Source organism: Schistocerca gregaria, chromosome 9 (assembly GCF_023897955.1).
Source record: "Schistocerca gregaria isolate iqSchGreg1 chromosome 9, iqSchGreg1.2, whole genome shotgun sequence".
In the NCBI taxonomy this organism is placed as follows: Eukaryota; Metazoa; Arthropoda; class Insecta; order Orthoptera; family Acrididae; genus Schistocerca; species Schistocerca gregaria.
In genome coordinates, this window is record NC_064928.1 from 183048915 (window position 1) to 183073536 (window position 24622).

The 24622-nt window shown below is 40.4% G+C and overlaps 2 protein-coding genes across 2 annotated transcripts in view; one reads left to right on the plus strand and one right to left on the minus strand.

The window, feature by feature from the left end:
* The window catches only part of LOC126291760 (guanine nucleotide-binding protein subunit beta-like protein 1), a 61272-nt gene extending 44273 nt beyond the window's left edge, over positions 1–16999 (minus strand). Inside the window, exon 1 of the mRNA XM_049985441.1 lies at positions 16612–16999. Within this exon, the coding sequence (XP_049841398.1) occupies positions 16612–16956 (345 nt within the window). The 5' untranslated portion in view covers positions 16957–16999. The remainder of the gene's footprint in view (positions 1–16611) is intronic.
* Positions 17000–17078: 79 nt separating this feature from the next.
* On the plus strand, positions 17079–18432 carry LOC126291761 (dynein light chain Tctex-type 1). Its single transcript, XM_049985442.1, has 3 exons — positions 17079–17462; positions 17536–17695; positions 17876–18432. Exons 1-3 carry the CDS (start codon positions 17436–17438, stop codon positions 18022–18024), a joined length of 336 nt encoding a protein of 111 aa, XP_049841399.1. The 5' UTR covers positions 17079–17435; the 3' UTR covers positions 18025–18432.
* The last annotated feature ends 6190 nt before the right edge of the window (positions 18433–24622 follow it).

Sequence of the window (24622 nt, forward strand, 5' to 3'; positions counted from 1 at the left end):
TGGGATTTATGTTGTTTCTTCTTCTTCACTTTCAGAGGTGGAGGAGGGTAGGGCACAGAGGGAGTACAGGCGTCTGCAAGATCTGGAACCGAAAGAGAGTGGGAGAACTTGGGGCGCACAGGTGGGACCCAACTACAAGGTCACCTTTCCCTCCCACCTGGACCAGGTAAATCAACAATGAATAAAGACAAAACAGCTGGAGGCCCTCAAAGACAGAACCTATGATGGGGGACATAGCCCCGCCACTTACCAGAGGCACTCCACTCAACAATGCCCAGGAAAGACTAGCGACACAGCAGGGTGAGAGAAGCAGAGGAAAACAGAGGATGAGCACCAAGTCAAATAGAACACGTGAGAAGGTCGAAAAAGAACAAAAGAGAGTGGGGTGAGAGCTGGGGTGGACCACCAGGTACTGACAGCCGTTGCCTGTTTGGGACAGAGGTGGAAACAGGGTGTCCTGCCAACCCTTCAATGGGCTCACTAGGCTGAGGTACCTTTCCTTAGAGGAAGTCGTAAAAAACCCTTTTCACAAATAAACCATAAAAACCATGTGAATTGTTGAGGCATTGTCTGCTAACACCATAGGTAGCGGTTCGGGAAGATTATCAGTGCACCGCAGGGCCGCCAGGTTAGGGCAAACCAACAAAATGTGAACCACCATCAAGTGGGCACCACAAAAAACAATGACATTGGGTTGGGATCCCCTTGTGACAGATGAGATGACAACAAGTCAACAAAGTGTGGCCAATGCGGAGCAGTGAAGGACAGTAGAATCCTTGAGAGAGTCCTGCATCGAGGACCTGCACAAATTCGTGGTCTCTTTTATTGCTCAAAGTTTGTTCAGCAAAGTCAGAGTACACCATTCTGAATTCCAAATCCTTAGAGCTGGATGACATAATGATCGAAAGTCTAGTCCCCGAATACTGATCTCTAGAGGCAGCTCACAGATGACCAATTTGGCCAGCCTGTCAATGGGTTCATTCCCGGAATCCCACAGTGACCCAGGGTCCATACAAAGACTGCCGTGTGTCCACAGTGTCTGAGGGTAAAAAGGGAATCCTGGATACTCAAGACCAATGAATGGTGAAGGTAACACTGGTCATGAGTTTGTATACCGCCCAAAGAGTAGTAGCTACAGATGAGGAAGGACTGACCAGTGTAGCAACAGATATGGTCAGGAGCACTAGAGATGGCTACCAATGAAACAACTGCAGCCATGTGGCAAAGGAGCAGTATTCATTAGATCCTGCACAAATGTCAGTAAAGCCAGCACTACTGCCAGCCATCAAGCTCCCAGTACAAACTACTATTTAATCCTGAAATGCATCGAGAATGCAGAAGAATTTGCAATGGAGGGCCTCAAGATGTGCTGAGCCTTTTGGACCTTGCGATGGGTCAAGACAGAGCTGTGAACAGGGTGTGCACCACAGAGCAGGCCCAGAGAAGAGGTGGTAGAGGGCAAAGCTGGAGTTCAGAGAATAGGGAGTGGATGCTGATGGCAATCATAGCCCCACACCTGGGCTGCCGTTACAGAAGGTGGATCTTCATATCTGAAGTGACAGTCGTTCGGGTGCTCTGTAGAATGGCAGATGCATCATGCATTGTTTAAAGGTGTTAGCTGCCAGTCTTTCCCATGATGTATCTGGTCCAGCGTGTGTAATGTCTAAGGTGATGCCAAGCTGTATGCAAGACTCCCGAAATCTAGATGGGAGTGGACCAATGCTGCACAGAGTCATATCAGAGTAGAGTGGTCCAGGCCCCAGTTGGTATTTCTGATGCGTCGAAAAGCATTGAGATGTAACCTACATGTCTGCTTTAGTTGACGAAGATAGGGAGAGCCACGTCTACTGAGCATCAACGACCAGTCCCATAAAACTACGAGTTCCACCACACTGAAAGACTGGCCATCAAGGTACAAATCCGGATGGGATGGGATGGACTGCACGGTGATGACAGAAATGCATAACACAGGTCTTGGCAGTTGCAAAATGGAAGCCACGATTGACAGCCCAAGATTGTAGTGTATGTATTGCTTCCTGCATTCTGCATTCAGCAACACCTGTTGTGTACAAACAAAAATCATCAGCATACAAAGAGGGGGACTCTGTAAGCCTCACAGCCACCACCATAGGATTGATAACACATAAAACAGAGCCCTGCAGAATGCCATTCTCCTGCAGCTGGGAGGTACTATGGGAGGTGTCAACTTGTTCCTGAGAAGTACGATATGGAAGAAAGTTCTATATTACAAAAATAAATAAATAAAATAAAAATTGTGCCATGGAGGCCGCACTCATGTAAAGTGACAAGGGTGTGGTGGCTACATGTAGTAAAGCTTTATGTAGATCAAAGATGACTGCAACAACATGTTAGTGCTGAGGAAAAGCTGTTAAGATAACAGACTCCAGGCGGACTAAATTATCTGCAGTAGAGCGGCCTTAGGGAGAACCATCCTGGTTCAAAGGTGAAAGATTCCAGGATTCAAGGATCCAATTAAGTCTTCAATCCACCTTTTGTTCAAGTAACTTGCAGTGGGCTTTGGACGATAGGTGTCTATATGAGGAGGCTGTTTACCCAATTTCAAAACTAGAGTAACGACACTTTCTTGCTATTGGTAAGAGAATGCCTCCTTGTTCCAGAGATGGCTGAAGAGGGAAAGAATATGACATTGGCTATCCACTGATAAGTGTTGAAGGATTTAGCTGTGCACCTGGTCTAGGGGCTGTGTCAGAGCAGAGATCAAGGGCACTGGTGATTTCTCACTTACTAAATGGGGTGTTACATGGAGCCGGGTGATGGGGACCAAAAGAAAAAACATAGTTGTTCCAGACAGCATTTGAGAAGACTGAACACAGATAGATAGTGGACCAAAACCAAGGCCTGGGTGGAATGCTGAACAAAATGCTCAGCAATAGAATTGGAGCTGGTGAGGGTAACACCATTCAGGGAAATTCCTGGGACACCTGTAGGAAGATGACAGCCAAAAATGTCTGATCTTTGCCCATATCTGCAAAGAGGGAGTATGTGGTCCAATGCCAGCGACCTACCTTTCCCAACAAATCTGTTTCTGGCATTGAAGAAGACAATAGACCCATGCATGAAGTTATGTAATGACCAGAAAGTGGTCAAGAGATGGATGCTGTTTCTAGCAATGGAGGGCACAAAGGCGGTCATAAATTGCCACAGCAATTTTGGGGGTCCACCAAGGGACAGTCTTCTGTCATGGAAATCTGAGGTAGAAGGAATTGCTGAAGCAAATGCCAAAAGGATGGTGTCATTCAAATTCGATACAGACTTAGTAATGCTGTTATGTGGTGGAGCAGGTGGGATGGCAGATGAGGAAAAGTTGTGGTCATTGTGCCAAGCCAGTGTCCATCACCGGTGAGGATGGAGTGACATCGCCTCATTGAGAGGGATGTGTCAAGAAGGGGCCTCATCTGAGTCTCACACATTTTCTTTCTTCTCCTTTGGAGGGTAGCGTCTGCATTCAACTAAGTAACAGGCTTCTTGTCCTGGAGACACTGGGGAGCGGGTTTCCTAGAAGGAGCCACATGCCCAGCAGGTGCCAAAAAAGAGGGGCTTCTTCTCGGCTGAAGAGAAGGAGCAGTTCCACAAGGGAAGGGAATGGGAACAACAAGGGAGGAGGAAAGGGAAGAGGAACAGGAGGAGGTAAGGAGGAAATACGAGGAGTAAAGAATGCAACAGAAGCAAAGGTCAAGATTAAAGATACTGGGTGGAGACAGTCGAATTTCTGTGGGCTCTCAGAGTAGGATAAACAGTCAAGAGTTTTGAATTCCTGAATCTTCCTTTCCTTTTAATTGATCAGGCAATCCGATGAGAGAAGAGTCTGAGCTGGATAAAATGAACGCCATGACATTTCAGATTAGTCCCGAATTCCTGAAGGAGGAAGCCCTGTGGAAAATAATGCCCTCAGTGATATTTAAGGACTGGTAAGGAGTAATGATCATCATGCTGCCTTATAAGCACTCACAAGCACAAAGGGAAACTGAATAACTGGCAAAAGAGGTTTTAATCAGAAGGGAACCAGATTGCATCTTACTAAGTGAGTCAACTGCACCAAACTTATCTTCGATATATTCCACAAAAATGAGTAGAGTCTCCTAATCTGTCCTGGCACAAATCATGGATTCAGGGAGCACAGCCAGATGGGTTCATTAGAGCCCTACCACTTGGACTGGCTACATGTGCTTGTGACCTAGCAGAGGGAAATGGGCTACAGCAGAGAAGGGAAAGGGGAAGAATGAAGGGAGGGGGATAGGAACCCAAAACCAACACTGGAGATGCTAGGGACATAGTTCTCCTCCAAATGGTTCACACTATGAAACCATAAGGCAGAAACAGAGATCAAACCCCAAAGGGAACCAGAATAAAATGGAAAAAGGAAAGGGAGAATGGAACCTCAAGACAAGATCCAAAGAAATAGTGGAACCGAGGGACTAGCTGGGTCATCATAAAGCGAAATGCCAAGGGGGAGAAAGAGGGGGGGGGGGGGGGGGGGAGGCACGAGGGAGAGGAGCTAGGATGGGAAGGAACAGATATGGGGAAGTGAACGGAGTGCGGGAGAGAAGAAAGATTGCAATAGCTCAGGGCATCGTACATGTCACACATGAAGCCACAAATGAGCTGTGAGTCCCTTGGGTGGATCAAGAATTGAGTTGCTGCATTTAAAACAGAGCACTGAAAATGAAAGTGTCCTACAACGTCCACTCAAATTACAATTCTGCAAACTGTGAATGCTGTTCAAACCATGAACTTTGATGATCAGAGGGTAACTGCTAAAAAAGATAGAGATCCTATGCATATCCCAAGAATGTGTATCAGTCATATTAGTCATAAGATTCTGGACATGAGGAAGCTCTTCACCAAATGTATTAGTGCAGACCAAAAGATGAACGAATGGTTGTTTTAGAGTCCATTTTGCTCTAATCCTGTGGTATTTTTTTATTGTTTCATCACTGTGGACGAAGCATGAAATGTGGATCTACACTTACAGTACAGAGACCAAAGAACAGTCCAAAGAATGGAGACAAACTGGTTCTCCACATCCAAACAAGTTCAAAACACAAACAGAAATGTACACAAGTTGCTCACATCCGTCTTTTGGGATAAAGGTGGAATCCAATTGACTGACTACTTACAGCACAGTAAAACCATCACGGCATTGGTCTACAAACATCGAGGAAAGCTGATAAAGGGAATCCTGAACTGGAAAGACAATGCCCTTCCACAAGAGGTGGTCATCACAGTGAAAATTGCCTATTTTTTTCATGTATTGAGCCTAGGGGGAAAATGTTGAGTAAATAAATTTTTTTCGAACTGATAACAGCGTTTTTTCTTCATAAAGCCAAGGGCTTGTCAGCTATATCTTGTAAAAAGGGGGAGCTGACATCTGTCAAATCCCAAACCCGATGCAATACATCGAAGACAGCTTTGATGGAAGATTACTGACGTGGCCTCCACTGGCTCTATAGCCAGGTACAATAGCACCCACCCTGGAAGAATACAATGGCATCCACCCTGGAAGAATACAATGGCATCCAACCTGGAAGAATACCAGTCACCCTGCCTGCTCTGATAACAGACCAATACCTTACATTGGTCGCCACATTGCTTCGTAGTAGCCAATACTGAGATGGCCTCTGGTGAAAGAGCAGAATAATAGTTCACAACTGTTAAGTCTTCTGACACCAGAACTGCACATAGTGTACACAAATAACCAGCTGGTCCTGACTCTCAAGAGGTAATTTGAACACACGATACGGCAGTGCCATGAGCTCTGTGGAGTTAGGTAATAAACTGATGCAAACTCTGGATTTACAAGTGAACACCACTTTGACCATTTTTTAGAAATACCGGTTCAGAGTTTTACAGCGCAAAAGAACCAATTGTTTACCTATGACATTAGCACAAATGGCCGAGATGGGCGACTACAATTGTGTCTGTACAAGTTTACACAGTTTCTTACCTATTTAATATTGTCTGCACAAGTTTCTACAGTTTTTTTTCTGTTTAATTCTAGGATTGTGTTTCCAGTAACACAGTGTTACTAATTTAAATACAAGTAAATATATTACGATTATGTTCTTAGAAACCTATTGACTGGGTGACTACTTTAATGAACTCTTGAACGGTATGGTTTCTTTTACATGCAATCCATTTTCCTAGTACTTTTGATTTATTCATAAACACTGTCTTTGTATTAAGCCAGAGTTTGTTAAAAACCCATGAGGCCATGATGTTTACAATGACAGTGGACCCCAGATAGTCTGGAGTATGGCATGTCAATTGTATGTCCATTTCTTCTATTGTGATGAAGTACTGATTCCCTGAAGTTAATGTGATTTGGATCATCTTTAGTACAGATCAGGTAGCAACTAATACCCAGAGTAGCCCAAAAGGCCATTAACATTTGAAAATTCAATATTTCATGGAATAATGCAGTTAGAGAGAGAGAAAAATTTACACACGTTTGAAATTAAATGGGGTTTTACTGAAAGCAAAAAAAGTGCACAGGGGACTGATAGATGGCACTTCATTTGATATGAAAGCAATAATTTAGCATCACAACTGATTTTTAGCAAAGATGGCATTCTTTGTAACAAATGCTCAACATGTCAGCTGACACTCGCCAAGAATGCCTTTAGTCAAGCCATAACATTGTGAATAGCAGTGCACAGCATTTTATCAGCAGGTAGGGTAAGAAATTTTTGTCAGATGTTTTCTTTTAGCACGCGCTTGCGGTTGGACAGTTGTGGCAGACTTGTGACTTTGGCTAACCCCACAGCCAAAATATCCAGATTGGGGTCTGGGGACCCAACTCTTCTCTCACTACAGCCCATTTCATAAAGATTCTCAAGCAGAGTCACTGATGTGTTGCTGACCAGTGCTGTCTGTGGCCAATTTTTGGGACTCACTTTTGGTTGAAATAAAACACCATGTCATTTCAGGCACACATGGCAAGTTTTAACACTCTGCCTATATTATTTCGTGGATCAGTGCATTTTCTGTGTCATCCTGTATATAACATTCAGCTTGGAAACAATGTCACACTGTCCACTTACATGTAAGTGATTATCTTCTTATTGTATACAACAAAATAACACAAGGATTTCACAGTACTGTAACTGATTCCAACCAGAGTCTGGTCATCTTCTGATTGAACAGACAAAAAGAGGAAAAAAGAGTCATTATAGAATCTATAAAACCTACAGCGAGATAAAAAATAATAAAATTATAACAAAAGATACATGTTACAAGCAGTAACATAATGTTCCCACTGTGTAGTCAATGATACTGAAAATAATGATGGGTTGAGGTTCGTTGGTTGGTTGGTTTAGAAGAGGGAGGGGGGGGGGGGGGGGACCAAACTGCCAAGTGATTGGTCCCTCGTTCTGATTAAAATCATTCCACAAGGGGAAGAGTGAAATAATCGAGACATACAAAAGACAGCTGGAAGAAAGGAGAAAATCACAAGAATGACAGAAGGGCAACAAACACTAAAATGAACAAAATCAGACAAGAAAACAACAGAGAGACACAAGAAACATGTAGAAGAGATCAAAACTAGAGAACAGATTACCATGGCTGGCTGACCATGAGAATAAAAAGGAGAAGCCAGTCACTCTGCAGGACATTCATACCTCCACACTAAAAGCACTAGGGTGGAGGACACAGAAGGACAAAGGACATGCGCTAAAACTTAGATCAAATCATAAAACCCACCCTCACGAATAAAACTTAAAACTAAAGCTGCTGTTGAGGCATTGTCACCCAACACGAAGGTAGGATGCTGGGAGAGTTAAAAGTCCACCACAGAGCAGCTGAATGTGGGCAGTCCAGCAAGAGGTGGACGACCGTCATTTGTAAGCCACAGTGACACCAAAATGGGTCCTTGCAACGGAGGAGGTAACCATGTGTTAGTCAGGTATGGCCAATGCAGAGCCAGCAGAAGACAACTGAATCCTGCAAGGGGACCGCATGGGAGACTTCCACACATTCATAGTCTCCTTAATGACACGCAGTTTGTTGTGTGTACTGTTAAGCCATTATGTCTCCCAAAGCCAAAAAACCCTGCACGGTAAGACAGAACCCAGGTCAGTTTCGGAGATGCCCATCTCCAGAAGAAGTTTCTGTGTAGCCTGTTCGGCCAGCCTGTCGGCAAGTTCATTGCCTGGGATTCTGAAATGTCCTGGGGTCCACACAAGCACCTCTGAACAACGGTACTGTTCCAGGACATAGATGGACTCCTGAATGGACGCTATCAAAGGATGGCAAGAGTAGCACTGCTCGATTGCTTGTACGCTGCTCAAGGAGTTAGTACACAGGAGAAATGACTCACCAGGGCATGAGCGGATGTGCTCAAGAGCATGAAATATGGCCGCCAGCTCTGCAGTGAAAACACTGCAGCAATCTGGCAAGGAGTGCTGTACAATAAGTCCTCCATGAACATATGTAACCATCAGTCATTGAGCCATCGGTGTAAACCACTACATGGCCTCGGTACACGTTGAGAATCGAGAGGCAGTAATAGCGGAAAGACATAGGGTTAACAGAGACCTTAGGCCCACGCAAAAGGTCCTGAAGAATCTGTGGCCTAGGTGTACACTATGGAGATGTACATGAATGGACCTCGAGGAGAGGTGGTAACGGGAAGGACTCCAGTTCACACAAAAGGACCGGACGTGAACTGCAATCATAAGCTCTGACATTGTCCGCCGATGTGGGAGATGAACCGTTGTGATTGGGAAAAGGTGACGATAATTTGGATATGCAAGAGAACTACAAATGTGTGCAATGTAACTGGTGAGCAGTAGTGCACATCGGATCCGCAATGGAGAGACTCTGTCCTCCACCAGGACACTGGACTCGTTCTAAAAGCTCCCGTCACTAGGCGAATGCCACAGTTGTGCACTGGCTCGAGTAAACGCAATGCTGAGGGTGCCGCTGAACCATAAGCCATACTCCAACAGTCAAGGCAGAATTGATCAAGGGCTCTGTAAAGCTGTAGTAGCGTAGCACGATCTGCATCCCAATTGGTGTTGCTCAAGCAGCGGAGGGCACTGAGGTGCTGCCAGCACTTCCGGTTAAGCTGACGAAGATGAGATAGCCATGTCAATCAGACATGGAAAACCAGTCCAGAGAATCGATATGTTTCCACTACAATGAGTGGATCGCCATTAAGGTAAAGTTCCTATTCTGGATGAAAGGTGCGATGCCGACAGAAATATATGACACACGACTTCGTGGCTGGAAAATGGAAGCCGTGGGCTAGAGCCCATGACTGTGCTGCTCAGCAACACCAGTACTGGAGGCGCAGTACAAAATGTGGAAATCATCCGCATACAGAGAATGTGAGACCAATGGCTGCTAAACCGGTAACAGTCTCTAAAAATAGTGATACACTCAATACAGAGCCCTGCAGAATGTCATTCTCCTGAATAGGGGGGGGGGGGGGGGGGGGGACTATGGGAGGCAGTGACTTGGACACAGAAAGTACAGAGCGACAGGAAGTTCCAAATAAAAATTTGGAGCAGTCCCCAGAGACCCCACTCATATTATGCGGCAAGGATATGATGTCAGCACATTGAGTTGTATGCTTTACATATGTAAAAAAAAATACGGCAACCAGATGTTGGTGTCTGGAAAAGGCTGTTCGGATGGCAGACTCGAGGGACACAAGATTATCAGTGGTAGAGCAATGCTGGCGGAAGCCGTCCTGACATGGAGCTAGTAGGCCACGTGACTCCAGGACCCAACCCAACTGCCGACACACCATACTTTCCAGCAGCTTACAAAGAAAGTTGGTAATGCTGATGGGCCGGTAGCTATCCACATGAAGTGGATTTTGACTGAGTTTGAGCACCAGAATGATGGTGCTCTCCCGTCACTGGGATGGAAAGACGCCATTGCACCAGATCTGGTTGAAGATTGGGAGGACGAGACCTCCTCCTCAGCTTCTTCATTAGTCAGAGGAGAGATGATTAATCATCTGACTCTGGATCCAATCCAGGAGCTGTGTCGGGGCAATGTGCAAGGGTGGTGAGGAGCTCCCACTTTGTAAATGGGGCATTATAGGGTTCACTGCGGTGTGTAGTGAACGAGGGGAATTTCCTTTCCATACACCGTTGAGGCTAGATCCCAGTTTTGACAGCACTTGGTCACAACAGTCAAGAGGTGTATGATAAATTTATTAATAGTGCTTACCAATGTTTCGTTCTGACAGCGTGTTAATTCTGTAAATATTAGCTGTTCTTGTTTACCGCATTGTATTCACCTATTTTGACAATCTCCTGACAAATGATCAGGATTGTAAGTATTATATCCAAATGTTTTATGTTTTTACGTTCCACTTTCTGACATGTTCCACATCCATGAGAATCATATCGTTGTTTTTGGGTCTATGGAACAAAAACTGAATCTTATCTAATCTAATCTATCACTAACTCAGGGCATTTTTCCAGAGAGATCAAAATATGCCATTGTTAAACCTCCCTCAAAGAAAGGGGATAAGAGAGATGTCAATAAACACTGACATAATTTCCAAAATTTTTGTGTTCTAGAATAGTATTACAACTGAGATGTCCTCAGTAAATTAAAATTTGGATTTCAGAAGAGTTGCTCAGCTGAGAACATCATTTATACATTCACTCACCAAATTTTACAAGCACTAAATAACAAGATAACACCAGTGAAAAATTTTAAATCTTCGATGTCCATTTTGATGAGAATTTAAACAGGGAAAAAACCCATCATCTTGGAACTCCTAAAACAACCCAGTTCAGCCACAGTTGTACTATAAATCATAAATCTTCAATACAAGGAAATGGGTAAGCTGATATATTTTGTGAATTTTCACTCAAAAATGTTGTATGGAACAGTGCCCTGAGGTAACTCAGCTTTAAGGAATAAAGTGTCCATGGGTCAAAAACATGCTGTAAGAATAATGTGTGGTGCTTACCCACAATCACCTTGAAGACATCTGTTTTAAGAACTGCTTCACAGCAGATTTATTCCGCTTCGCAGCAGATTTATTCCCTCATAAAGTTTGTTGTAAATACTCCACTGTAGTTCAAAAGGAACAATGATGTACACAATTACAATATGAGAAGTAAAAAATGACATTGCTCCACATTAAATTCTCTTTCGCACAAAAAGGGGTGATTTTAGGCCTTTATGTAGGTTGTTCTTATTCCTAGTATTGATACTATGTATTGAGCTATTGATTGGAAATAGAGATGTATTACCTGCAACAAATTTCATTACGGAATAAATATACTGAGAAGCAGTGGTTAGAATACAAAGTTCCTTGAACAGTTTTCTACATGATGTTCTCGAATTTACACCACAAATGATTGTTATCATACGATTTGCACCCTAAAAACTTTTGAAGTATCAACCACCCACAATACAGCTCTTCCATTTAAATTAATAGTGATTTTATCCTATTCTGTCACTTGTTGCCCTGCCTTGTTCTACAACATTCCATACAGCCTTAAGTCTGTTGTTGACATTACTAATTTCTGACATAATGTGCATGTTTCTTGATTTTTATTAAGTTTTCTTAGAAACTTAAGCAGTTTTTGTAGTGCAAGTACTGCAAGACGTTTATTTGTTCTTTTCAACAAATATAATTCACTTTCCCTTTCACAAGAAAATTGACAGGAAAGACCTGTCAAATTACATAAATTATTACTTTATAAATACTTCCCAAGCACTTAAGTTAAATTTTACAAATCAGGATACATTGAGGCTTTGCATACCAGTGTCAAGCATGAGGTTAATTCCAACAAATGAACATGAGGTAGCAGAGGTAATTAAAAGCCTCAAATGCAGAATGTCAGCTGGTGTGGATGATGTTCCTTTGTCACTTGTAATCTGCAGTGGTTCACAAATTGTAAAGATCTTGGCTCACAGTGTTCATTTATCACTCACTGAGGGTGCATTCCACAAAAGATTTAAAATACTGAAAGTGATACTTTTATTCAAATGTGGAAATAGGCATAAAGCTGAAAATTGCTGACGCGTTTCACTACTCTCAACATTCTCTAAAGAATGTAAGACATTAATGAGAGAATGAATCCTCAAGTACTTAGCTCAGGGTTTGCCAAACTGTGTTCCGCAGAACACTGGTGTCCTGCGGGAAGCATATAAGTGCTCCAGGAAAAAAATTAATAACATGATACTTCCTGTTTTTCGACATTTGGACTGTACTATTTTATTAAAATTGTATTATTATTTCTTTGACATTAGTTATGATATCAAACTGAAGTCATCACTGAATAAAATAAGTTCTCACTAAAAAAAATACTAACTTTCAAAATAAACAAAGTGTGCCATCGAAGTACCAGTATTCTTAATGTGTTCTGTCAGACGAAACGTTTGGTAACATCTGACTTAGATGACCACAGCCTACTGAATAATAATCAGCATGGCTTTCGAACAGGTGGAAGTGTGAAAACAGTGATAAATGATTACACCAATGGAATAGTAATTTGTATAACAATAGTAGTGTTGCAGGAGTTAATTTAGATCTTTCTAAAGCTTTAGATATGATTAGTTATCAAATCCTTTTAGATAAGTTGGATTTAACGAGGTAAAGGGAATAGAAAAGAAGTGGGTTCAATCACATTTGCATAATAGATTACAGGTTACGGAGCTCACATCAACTCATGCTAATCATAAAGTCAGACTAATATTTGACGCAAGGAGAGTCAAAATAGGTTTATTCCAGGTTAGTGTTTTAGACCCCCTTCTGTTCCTTATTTATATAAATGCTACACACACCTCACCCACTGCAACCGAGATCACGTTCTTTGCACATGGTGTTAGTGTAACTGTGAGTGATATCAAGTAATCCTTATCCGCTCAAACAGATAAAGTGCTAAAGTTCTTGCATTCATGGTGCAATGCCAACAACTGTGAAGAAAACAAACTATATACATTATGGGAAGACAAATCAAAACAAAGATCTCCATATGGTACTGGGCACAAATGAGTTATACAGGGTATGCTGCACAGAACGTTTAAGAAAATATGTTGACCAAGATTTAAATTGGGAAGACCATGTAACTAATCTCTCCCAGAAACATAGTTCCCATGTTTCGCTCTCGGAATTCCAAAATTTGCTCCTCAGGCGATGCTAGAATGGCTTATTTTAGTTACTTCCAGTCCCTTGAAGCTTATAGAATAGTTTTCTGCAGGTAAAATTAATAGTCAAATAATATTTTTTACATTACAGAAAAGGGCTATTCGAATCTTGTCACATAGCTCGGCTAGGGCTCACTTCAAGCCTGAGTTTCAAAAGACGTGTTTACTTTCTATACCCTCCTTGTGGTATACATGGTTGTAGGATACCACTCATCTGCTTTGTGCTGTGATGTAATTGCACTGTGTGGTGATTTGTTGAGTGACATCATTTGTTTTGGAATGAAAGTGAAATGATGATGTAGACAGCATGGTGTATGAAGCGGTGGCTTGCTCTAGTGCTTTAATTATGTGGCAGTGATGTGTTTGTGAGGTAGGTTATTGTGTCATGTAGTGTACTGCAGTTTTCACAATGTAAAGTGTGCAAAATTACGTATATTGTGCAGAATTTTGTCATATAAAACAGAATATGTCATAAAATTTAACGTGTACTCTTAGATGCCTGTGTTGTTGTTATAGTCTTCAGTCCAGAGACTGGTTTGATGCAGCTTTCCATTCTATTCTATCCCGTGCCAGCTTCATCATCTCCGAGTAACTACTGCGACCTACAGCCTTCTCAATCCACTTAGCGTATTTATCTGTTGTCGCACTCTACAAGTTTTACCCTCCACACTTCACTCCAGTACTAAATTGGTGATCCCTTGATGCGTGTCCTACGAAACAATCCCTGCTTTTAGTCAGGTTCTGCCACTAATTCTTCTTCTCCCCAAATCTATTCAGCACCTCATTAGTTACGTGATCTAACCATCTAATGTTCAACATTTTCTGTAGCACCACATTTCGAAAGTTTTTATTCTCTTCTTGTCTAAACTATTTATCGTCCATTTTTCACATCCATACATGGCTATGCTCCATACAAATACTTTCAGAAAAGACTTCCTGACACTTAAATACTCGATGTTAACAAATTTACTTCTTCAGAAACACTTTCCTTGTCATTGCCAGTCTACATCTTATATCTTCTCTACTTCTACCACCATCAGTTATTTTGCTTCCCAAATAGTAAAACTCATTTACTACTTTAAGTGTGTCATTTACTAATCTAATTCCCGCAGCACCACCTTTGATTTAATTCGATTACATTCCATTATCCTCATTTTGCTTTTGTTGATGTTCACCCTATATCGTCCTTTCAAGACACTGACCATTCCATTCAACTGCTCTTCCAGGTCCTTTGCTGTCTGACAGAATTACAATGCCATTGGCAAACCTCAAACTTTTTATTTTTTTTTCTATGGATTTTAATTCCTACTCCAAATTTTTTTCTTTCCTTTACTGCTTGCTCAATATACAGACTGAATAACATCGGGGATAGGCTACAACCCAGTCTCATTCCCTTCCCAACCACTGCTTCCCTAATGCCCCTCAACTCTCAGAACTGCCAACTGGTTTCCGTAAAAATTGTAAATAGCCTTTTACTCTCTGCATTATACTCCTGTCACCTTCACAATTTGAAAGAGAATATTCCATTCAACATTGTCAAAGGCTTTCTCTAAGTCTATAATTCGCAAAACATAGGTTGTAGTGTCAGTATTGCCTCACGTGTTCTGACATTTCTACAGAATCCAAACTGATCTTCCCTGATGTCAGCCTCTACCCGTTTCTCCATTTGTCTGTAAAGCACTGGTGTTAGTTTTGCAGCCATGACTTATTAAACCGATAGTTCGGTAATTTTCACACCTATCAACACCTGCTTTCTTTGGGACTGAAATTATATATTCTTCTTGAAATCTGATGGTATTTCATCTGCCTCATACATCTTGCTCACATGATGACAGTGTTTTGTCATGGCTGGCTCTCCCAAGACGGTCAGTAGTTCTAATGGAATGTTGTCTACTCCCGGGGCCTTTTTTTACTTAGATCTTTCAGTGCTCTGTCAAATTCTTCGTACAGTATTGAATCTCCCATTTCATCTTCATCTAAATATTCTTCCAGTTCCACAATATTGCCCTCAAGTATAGACCCTCTATATAGTCCTCTCACCTTTCAGCTTTCCCTTCTTTGCTTAGCACTGGTTTTCCATCTGCTCTGTTGACATTCATAAAGGTGGTTCTCTTTTCACCAAAGATCTATCTAATTTTTCAACACATACATACACACATGCATGTACGCACATGCGCACACACGTCTGCAGTCTCAGACAACTGAAACCACACTGTGAGCAGCAGCACCAGTGCATGATGGGAGTGGCGACTGGGTGGGGGTAAGGAGGAGGGATAGTATGATGGGGGTGGAGGACAGTGAAGAGCTGCAGTTTTTCATTTATTTACTTATTGTGCATGTTGCACTTACAATGTAGATGATGTATTTTGTGAATCCCCTTCCAACTGCATACCTAGCAAAGTACAAATCCAGTACTGGATTCGCATTTGAGAGGACCAAGGTTTATTTCCCAACGGCCATCCTGAAATGGGCTTTCCATGGTTTCCCACTGTCGCTAAAGTTAATGCAGGGATGACTCCTATGATAAGGCTACAGCCAATTTCCTGCCCTTTCCTCACCTTCTCCTACCCTATTTGTTAATGTTTTGTATGTATATATTGTTTCTGTAATGTTTCTGACATGTCCAATATTATTGTACTAAATGATCTATGGACAAATATATAAATAAATGAACAAGATACTTGAATCCCTCTAATGATCCATGGTTCTTTATATGGCTGTTTTATTTCCTTTCCAATTAACTTACATATTTATCATGGAATAGATTAAATTTTATTTCTTTTTTTCATACATTATAAATTTCATCCCAGATAGTAAACTATTATTATTAATGTCTGTCCTGGCTTTTTTTAGCTTCAATAAAGGAAACATCATTTAGGGTTCTACTGCCTTTACCTACTCATGCTGGAATGTTAATTACAGAGATCAAATTATAGCAGCACGAAGAGTTTCTTGCAGTATGTTAATGGGTATACTTCCACATTTTCGGGACTACAGAACATACTTGAATGCCACAGTTGCTTAAGTCTGCTTAATTTTCCTTCTGTAGAATGTACTGTTTGATGTGGATCAATTCAGCAGTTACTTGCTCCCTTTCCTCAGTGGTATGTGAACACAGTTATACAGGGAACACAATTTTCCACCTGAAATGTCTACCCATATTGTTTTTACAGTCATTAACTACGCTTTTATTTTATTATGTAAATAAGCTCATCCTCAGGCTCTGGCGTTGATTTCTTAATGCAACTGTTCAACATCTGAAATAGGAGAAAGTAGTTGGGTCTAAGCTCAACTTCCACACGACACACCCCAATACCGTGCTAAAAATCTCTTCTGCTGTACGTTTAATTCTTGTTTTTGTATAGAGAATATTGTAAAAGATCTGAAGTTTATTAGTGAGAAAACATGTGTTACTCTTAAACAAAATGCCAGCAAAACCCGTACCTCGAGAACTTGTATTCTGCAAAATCCAGTGTGGTTGGTGTCAGTCTTATTTTTGCGGATCCAAGAGTCGCCCTCACGTTGGATCCACATTGAGACATCGCCGGCTTTACTTTGCGAGATCAAATAACTTCCAGAACGAAGTAACTGTAGACAAGGCGAACGGATATTCGGCAAATATGATCGTTCTGGCCTCAGAGTTTTTAGATCGTACCAGAATATCTGGCCATCTCCACTACCAATTAACAAATAATTTTCGTAAAACAGGAGGCAATGAAGAGGACTTTGTTCTTCACTCCAACCATAAGGCCTAAAGGCATATAACGGAATCGGTTTTCCTTTTGACATAACCTAATTTGCAATCTCAGGCCACAGCTCGAAATTCAACAGCGCGCCGACTATGCACTATTGCACTTGTTCCTTGCAGTTTAGCCAACATCTGTGACGACTGTCAACATACGCAACATTGTGGTATAGTAGGAATTTCGCTGACGTATACATACTACCTCAATGCAAGCATTAAAACGATTCTCCTAAGTCACAGATACGCAGCTGCATTTCATAATACACATGCCACACGTCTGTTTTTTGTTTTTTTTTTTTTCTCTATTTCAAAGCTCAATCAAAGTTAAATATAGTATCACAGGAATTTCTTTCCTTAAAGTTTAACCAAAGAGCAACAGTGTACATAGACCACACTACCACATGAAAACTGTCAATCTGTCACGAATAGTAACAAACTAAAATAACTACAGGAGACGTGAGTGGCGTTGAGAGATATGTCTTGTATCATTTTAGTACAACAGCACTATACTTGTTGAAGTAAAATGACTATGGATGACGCCGCAGAAGAGGTAATTGTGACTTCATTACAATTCATGCGATATCCTCTAATATTGTAGTTTTCATTATTGTAACTTTTTCCAGTTCGTCGTTGATGAAGTCAGTGCAATTATTAAGGAGGCTATAGAAGTTTCTATAGGTGGAAATTCGTATCAGCACAGCAAAGTTAACCAGTGGACAACAGCAGTTGTGGAAAGTTGTTTAAATGGCTTAGTAAAATTGCACAAGCCGTATAAGTATATTGGTAAGTGCTTATTCTCATTTACTGTTAGGTAGCCCGATGTAACTGTCGATGCAGTAGTAACGTATTTGACAAAATAAACTTGTTTGCTGTTACCGCCAGTCTTACTCTATTAAAATGCAACTGTTATGTTTGTATTACTAGCTAGGACGGTGAAATACTAATGTATTTACATTTTTGCAGTTACATGCACAATTATGCAGAAGACAGGAGCGGGTCTCCACACTGCAAGTTCCTGTTACTGGGACAATGCCTCGGACGGGAGCTGTACAGTCCGTTGGGAAAATAAGTCTATGTACTGCATCACGTCAGTGTTCGGTCTTGCAGCATAAAACAAATGTTATCAGTCTACAGCCATTTATGCCAAGTTTCACAGAACTGATGCATATTCTGTCTATTTAGTTGCCTTACCAATCATAATTTGGCGTTATATTTGGAAATTTAATGAGAGCAGCAACTATTTGTAGAGTGACAATTCTGTACACACCAACCTTATAATATTAAATGATGAGGTAGGGCTTTGTTAAAGTGGAAGGAGATGTTTTGGGTGTGTCTATACAGAATTTTCATTCCAGTTCTGAGACGTCACAGCAGTTTGTGCATTATATACACACAAATATGAGCATTGTTATCCATAAAAGTAATGAATGATTGAGCAGTGTAATAATTTTACTGAATTTATATAGCAAAAGTTTCATAAGTATTAATTTTGTGTATTACTTGTGAGCAAATAATAAAAAGAAACTAAGAATGTCGACAATGCTGAATGTAGTTTCATTTATATCTAGAATTTCCAAAGAATGTTTCAATGATTAGTTCATCACTCTGACAATGCTTTTCATAAACTGATGCTTAGGCACTTGTAGTGATTGTTTGATAAAGTGGTTTGTTAAATCCCTGGTCTGTAGTACCCCATGATTTGATGAATTATGTGAGCAACAGTGTAGGTGTATATGCAGTGGAGTTCAAACTGTGCTGAATCAAAGTGAGTAAAATTTCCTTTGTCTGCAGTACGGCAAGTACTGCAGACATTTGACTGGCTCATACAATTGTCTCAAAAAGCTGTAATAGTTCATAAGTCTCAGAAGCTGATTTCTCAGTTTTGAAACAAAATTTTACACAAACTAGTTGCTCTGTTTTTATGTCCATTTTCATGCAGACAGAATCCGGCTACAAGCCCTAACAGACTGGCACTCAGTCAGCTGCCACAACGAACTGAATAAAGGAAACACAGTTTCCTGGCTGAGGGCATTCAAGGCCAAGACAATGACGCTCCCTACCGTCTGTGTACCTGCCCGCCAAACCAGTAAGCAGTAGCGGATCCATTCTTAACTTTATAGTCACACCTCGTAGGAAGAATATACAAGTCATGCCAGTCAACAAAAAGTAGAGCAGAAGTGATCCACAAAACTACCATCCCATGTCCTCCTCACAATGTGAAAGCCACAGGTAAGTTATTTGGGCAGATGTAGTGTTCAATTTCCAAAAAAGCATTTCACTCTGTACTATTCGTATGCTTATTATCAAAAATATGATAGTATGGGCTATTGAGAAAAATTTCTCTCTATTCTGAGGATTTTGTGGTAGGTAATATGCAGAATGATCTTGGATGCAGAGTGCCCCAGGATGTGCACAGGGACCCTTCCTGTTCACGTATGTTAATGACCTTGAAGGCATATTGTCATCTCAAATTTCGTCTATAATGAAGTGCTGTCTGAAGAAAGCATCATAAATATTATGTCACATTATGATAATATTTCAGAGTGGTGCAAAGATGGGCAACTAGCTTTAAATGTACAAAATTATGTAGCTCGCAAAAATAGAGAAAACACCACAGTATCCTAAAATATTTAAAGAGTCACCATTGGAATTGGTTAATTCATACAAATACATAGGTTATGTCTCAGCAGTAGGTAAAGTAGGTGGTAGACTTCGGTTCATTAGGATACTAAGAAAAAGCAACCATTCTACAAAGGAGATTACAAAACACTTGTATAGCCCGGTCTAGAATATCATATATAGAAAACACTTCTGGACATTCTGCAAAATGAAATTTATTTCGCCAGAAACTGACTTTTGTTTTTTTTGGCCACGTTCAGGTGCCAACCAAATTCAAGAACATGGATAAAATGATGTGCAACTTACACAGAGGTTATTTGTGCAGAAGATACAAAAATGACAAATTTAAAATGAAGGTGTTGGGGAGGAGGAAGGATTACATTTGACAGCTGTTGAAGAATAATTTTGAATTACAATATTGTTTGTAACTAAAATCTAATCCAGAAAGGGGAGGGGAATAACTGAGTTTCATCATTTAATACTAAGCTGGCATTCTGTGTCCTATGTTTGTTATTTCCATCAGGGTCATCTTTCTGTTTTTCTTTGCAGGATGTGAAGCTTCAGAGAAGTGGTGTAATTTTACTTACTTTCTCTTTTTATAGTATACAATCAATCGGAGCCAAGCTGTAGCCATTACTTGAAACCATATGTTTGCTAGTCTGTAGTTCTGTGTGAAATGCAGGTTTAGATAATGGAGCCGATATGAGGTGGCGAACAGTTGAAAGGAAAGCTGCATATTTGTGTCTGTGCAGGTGATGGGATCTTGCAGGTGCTATTTATAGCTATGGTTTTTCTGTAACTGCTAAATATCTCTCTCACAGGCATAATAAATTTGTGTAACCAGTTATGCTGCTATGAATATTATTTTTATTTGAACTTGAGGCCTATATCTGCTATATAGCCACCATCAGGTTGTCTGTAATAGAACATTTTATAAATTTTGGTACATTTGTTGTATTACATGTCAGTTACTTACGAGTAATATGATTTGACATATGTTTTCAATTTCTGGCTTCCCTGCAGTATCATCTTGTCTGTTGCTGTCTATTACTTATTATGTTAATGTAACATTAATAATCAGTGACAAATAGACTGCAGCAGAAACAGTGATTCTGCATGGAAGTAAGGACTTGAAAATGCTTGTAAAATCATGTTATTCCTAAATAACTTACACATAGTATAATAAATGTACCAAAATTTATAAAATGTTTTATTACTGATAACCTGATGATGGCTGTATAGCTGCAATAGTCCTATAGTTAAATTACAAATAATGCTCATTGCAGTGTCACTGCTTATAAAAATTTATCACGTCCTTGAAAGACATTTATTACTCAGCAGGCCCCAAGGATTACAAACTGCTAAATAAGTGTGTCTTTGTGCTGATATCTACATTAAAGTCCAAAAAATATACAAAAGAGCCTCCCCACTGTCTTGTGAATTGAATTTTTGTATGTTGGAAGTTTAAACATTGTAGTCATATGTTCACCAAATTTGTGGAACAGAAGCCCTCTTCTGTCTTTCCACCTTTAGGCCATGCACAAACATCTAACTTTTAGTCAAACCAGCATTTAGTTGTGCATTAAAAGGTAATATGACATAAAGGAGGTACCCATACATTTGACATTGTCATAAAACTGCTGCTGTGTTTCAGGTGCAGGAAAATTTATACGTAGAAAGGTAAATATCAAGCTATCAGTCGAAGATATTCAGTGGCCATTTAGATGGGACTGAGAAAGCAGCATTTTCCATCAAAGTAGCACCTTACCTTCTAATTTACTAAATTGTATATAGGTGATATATAATCCTTCATGTAGGATCTAGAGAACACAGTATATAATAACAAGTCTTACAGCCCAGACTGTGTGCCAATTAGGTTCCTTTCAGCATATGCTGATGCAATAGTCGCATACTTAACAATCACATACAACCCCTTGCGTGACGGAAGATCTATACCCCAAGACTGGAAAGTTGCACGGATCACATCAGTATTCAAGAAGGGCAATAGGAGTGATCCACTAAAGTACGGGCCCATATCATTAATGTCGATTAGCTGCAGGATTGTGGAACATATATTGTATTCGAACATTATGAATTACCTTGAAGAGAACAGATTATTGACAAATTGTCAACATCGATTTAGAAAATGTTGCTCTGGTTAAACACAACTAGCTCTTTACTCACACAAAGTGTTGAGTGCTTTTGACAAAGGATTTCAAATAGATTCCATATTTCTAGATATCAAGAAAGCTTTTGACACCATACCTCGCAATCAGCTTGTAATCAAATTGTGTGCTTGTTCAATATCGTCTGAGTCACGCAATTGGAGTCAAGATATCCTGTTAGAGAGCTCACAGTTTGTAGTAACTGATGGAAAGTCATCGAGTAAAACTGGAGTGATTTCTGGTGTTCCCCATGGTAGTATTATAGGCCCTCTTGTTCCTTACCTATGTAAACAATTTAGGAGACAACCTGAGCAGCTGTCAAGGTTGTTTGCAGATAATACTGTCATTTATTGTCTAGTAAAGTCATGATAAGATCAAAACCAATTGCAAAATGATTTACATAAGATATTTGTATGGTGCAAAACTTGACAATTGACCCTAATTAGTGAAAAATGTAATGTTATTCAAATGAATGCTAAAAGGAAATCCATTAAACTTTTGTTACACAATAAATCCAAAGGTCATAAATTCAACTAAATGCTTAAGAACTACAACTAAAAACAACTTTAATTGGAAAGAACACACAGATAATGTTGTGAGGAAGGTGAACCAAAGACTGTGTTTTATTGGCAAAACATTTAGGAGATACAATAGAACTACTAAAAAGACTGCCTACGCTGCACTTGTCGGTCCTCTATTGGAGCAGTGCTGCACTGTGTAGGATCCATACCAGATAGGATTTATGGAATACATCGAAAAAGTTCAAAGAAGTGTAGTACATTTTGTATTATCAAGAAACAGGTGAGAAGATCTCACAGGGTTTGAGATGAACACCATTAAAACAGACATTTCTCATTGTGGCGGTATCTTCTCATGAAATTTCAGTCAACAACCTTCTCAGGATGTGTGAATATTTTGTTGATGCTGACCTACATAGATCACCAAGCTCTGCTCTTTCTGCACCGATTGATTACTGCTGTGGTGCTCTGGTGCTGAAGTTACTAAGTATTACTTCACACTGCCTCATTACGTAGCACTGCAGAATTTGTATTTCTGCTTCACTTGCCCAGAGGTTGTGTGGCGATGCTAGTCTGGTACCTTGATGTCTGTTACGTTAGCAGTACATCTTGTCAACATGGTCCACGGCGATGGATATTTTGTACCATTCCAGCCTTTACTTGTTTTGCTCCACTCACAAATGGAATGGAGGAGGGACAATTGGCTATATACTTCTGTACAGCCCCAGGTAGGTAAAATGCATAAGTCTATATGTGTTAAAAACAAAGATTCCAAGACTTACCAAGCGGGAAAGCGCCGGTAGATAGACACAATGAATAAAACACACACACAGAATTTCGAGCTTTCGCAACCGGCGGCTGCTTCGTCAGGAAAGAGGGAAGGAAAAGGAAAGATGAAAGGATGTGGGTTTTAAGGGAGGCGGTAAGAAGTCATTCCAATCCAGGGAGCGGATAAGTCTATATATGTGCGCATGACAGTTGTAAGGAAGGCTGACCCCTGCTATTATTTTTATTTTCATTAATTGGATTTGTATTTTGTGCATCTAGACAGCAGCTGGCTCAATCTGGATATGGAACATGTTGAGATTAGCAAAAATGTCTCCAGGTATTATGACTAGAGAAAAACTGCTTTATTTAATAAGTGCTCACTCCACAATAATATCCATCTCAAAATGATTAAAGGAGTTGTCATTTTTCGTTCAGTTTCATGAGCAGCTGTCATGTATAATGTAAGTAAATCTTCTCTAGATTCCAGTAGCTCACAAACTGAAATAATAAGAAATCTATCTTCTGTGTCTCAGGAAAGGGGACACCAGCCCCCAAAACTGCAGTTGCTCAGTCATGTCTCATTCATTTGCTGTTGCTCATTTGTTCTTTGTTAACATGAACACTGGTGCAGTAATCCACTGCCATGCTAGATAATAGCGTGCTCTGACCTCTAGTAGCTTAGCTTGGAGCTGGACGTGCAGAGTCCACCCTGCTCGATTTGGTCACATTACAACAATACAATATTGACAGGTGTCTAAGATGAGGCCATTAGCTGCTAGCTGCCTACATACTGTCACTAAGCTAGTAAGCACTACTGTCTGTGCCACCCCTTGCAAAAAATCTCTAGAACTCTCGTGGGAAGTTGAGTTCCTATTATCTCTCTGTGTTTTTTTCCACTGAACACATTTGAAACACAAATTATTGTCTTTGCTTCCCAAGCAAGCACAGTAGTTATGTTTTCTGCTGCCATTTTAATGTGCTACTGGCTAAGTGAAGTTTTGTATCTTTTTAACACTTTTTTCTTCTCAATAATTTTTTGTTTCAATATTTTTTTCTTTTGTAACAGGGCTATTTCCACTGACACTCTGGCATTGTGAATTGATGGCTCCCATAATGGAAAGACTGCCTCAACTTTCACTTGTGTTGAAGAATATATCTTAATCGCATACAAATTTTCTGTAACAAACTCACCTGCCCTAGCATATTCATGGAGTAAGTTTTGTCAGAAACAATAGCAGTAAGGCAAGGAGTCCAATAATGATATGATGATCAAAGCAGGAAAGTTTTTCTTGATACAAGAAATTGATTATGTGCTAGTATGGAAGGAAGCAACAGGGAATTGAGCGACATCATATTATGGTAATATCTTTAAAATGTTTTGCCAATAGGATTTCGTCTGTTCTTTCATCAGATTGAATTTACAGAATTCTGTCAAATCAGTCAACTCACAATTCTAAAACCAACCACAAATGTCACAGACTTGGTGACCATGACACAATGGGACATAGGCTTCTCCTAAAAGCTGAACAGTGGGAGAGACAAACTGCAAACTCCTGCTGACCACAGCAGGAGGGACTATCCATTCCACCTTTCCATCAGATTTGGCCCAGCCCCAAGTGTTGACTGAAGGAAAAACTGTT

Coding starts and splice junctions, on each gene's coding strand:
- LOC126291761 (XM_049985442.1), top strand. CDS start 17,436: ATGACTATGGATGACGCCGCAGAAGAG. Junction 17,463..17,535: donor TGGATGACGCCGCAGAAGAG/GTAATTGTGACT, acceptor AACTTTTTCCAG/TTCGTCGTTGATGAAGTCAG. Junction 17,696..17,875: donor CAAGCCGTATAAGTATATTG/GTAAGTGCTTAT, acceptor ACATTTTTGCAG/TTACATGCACAATTATGCAG.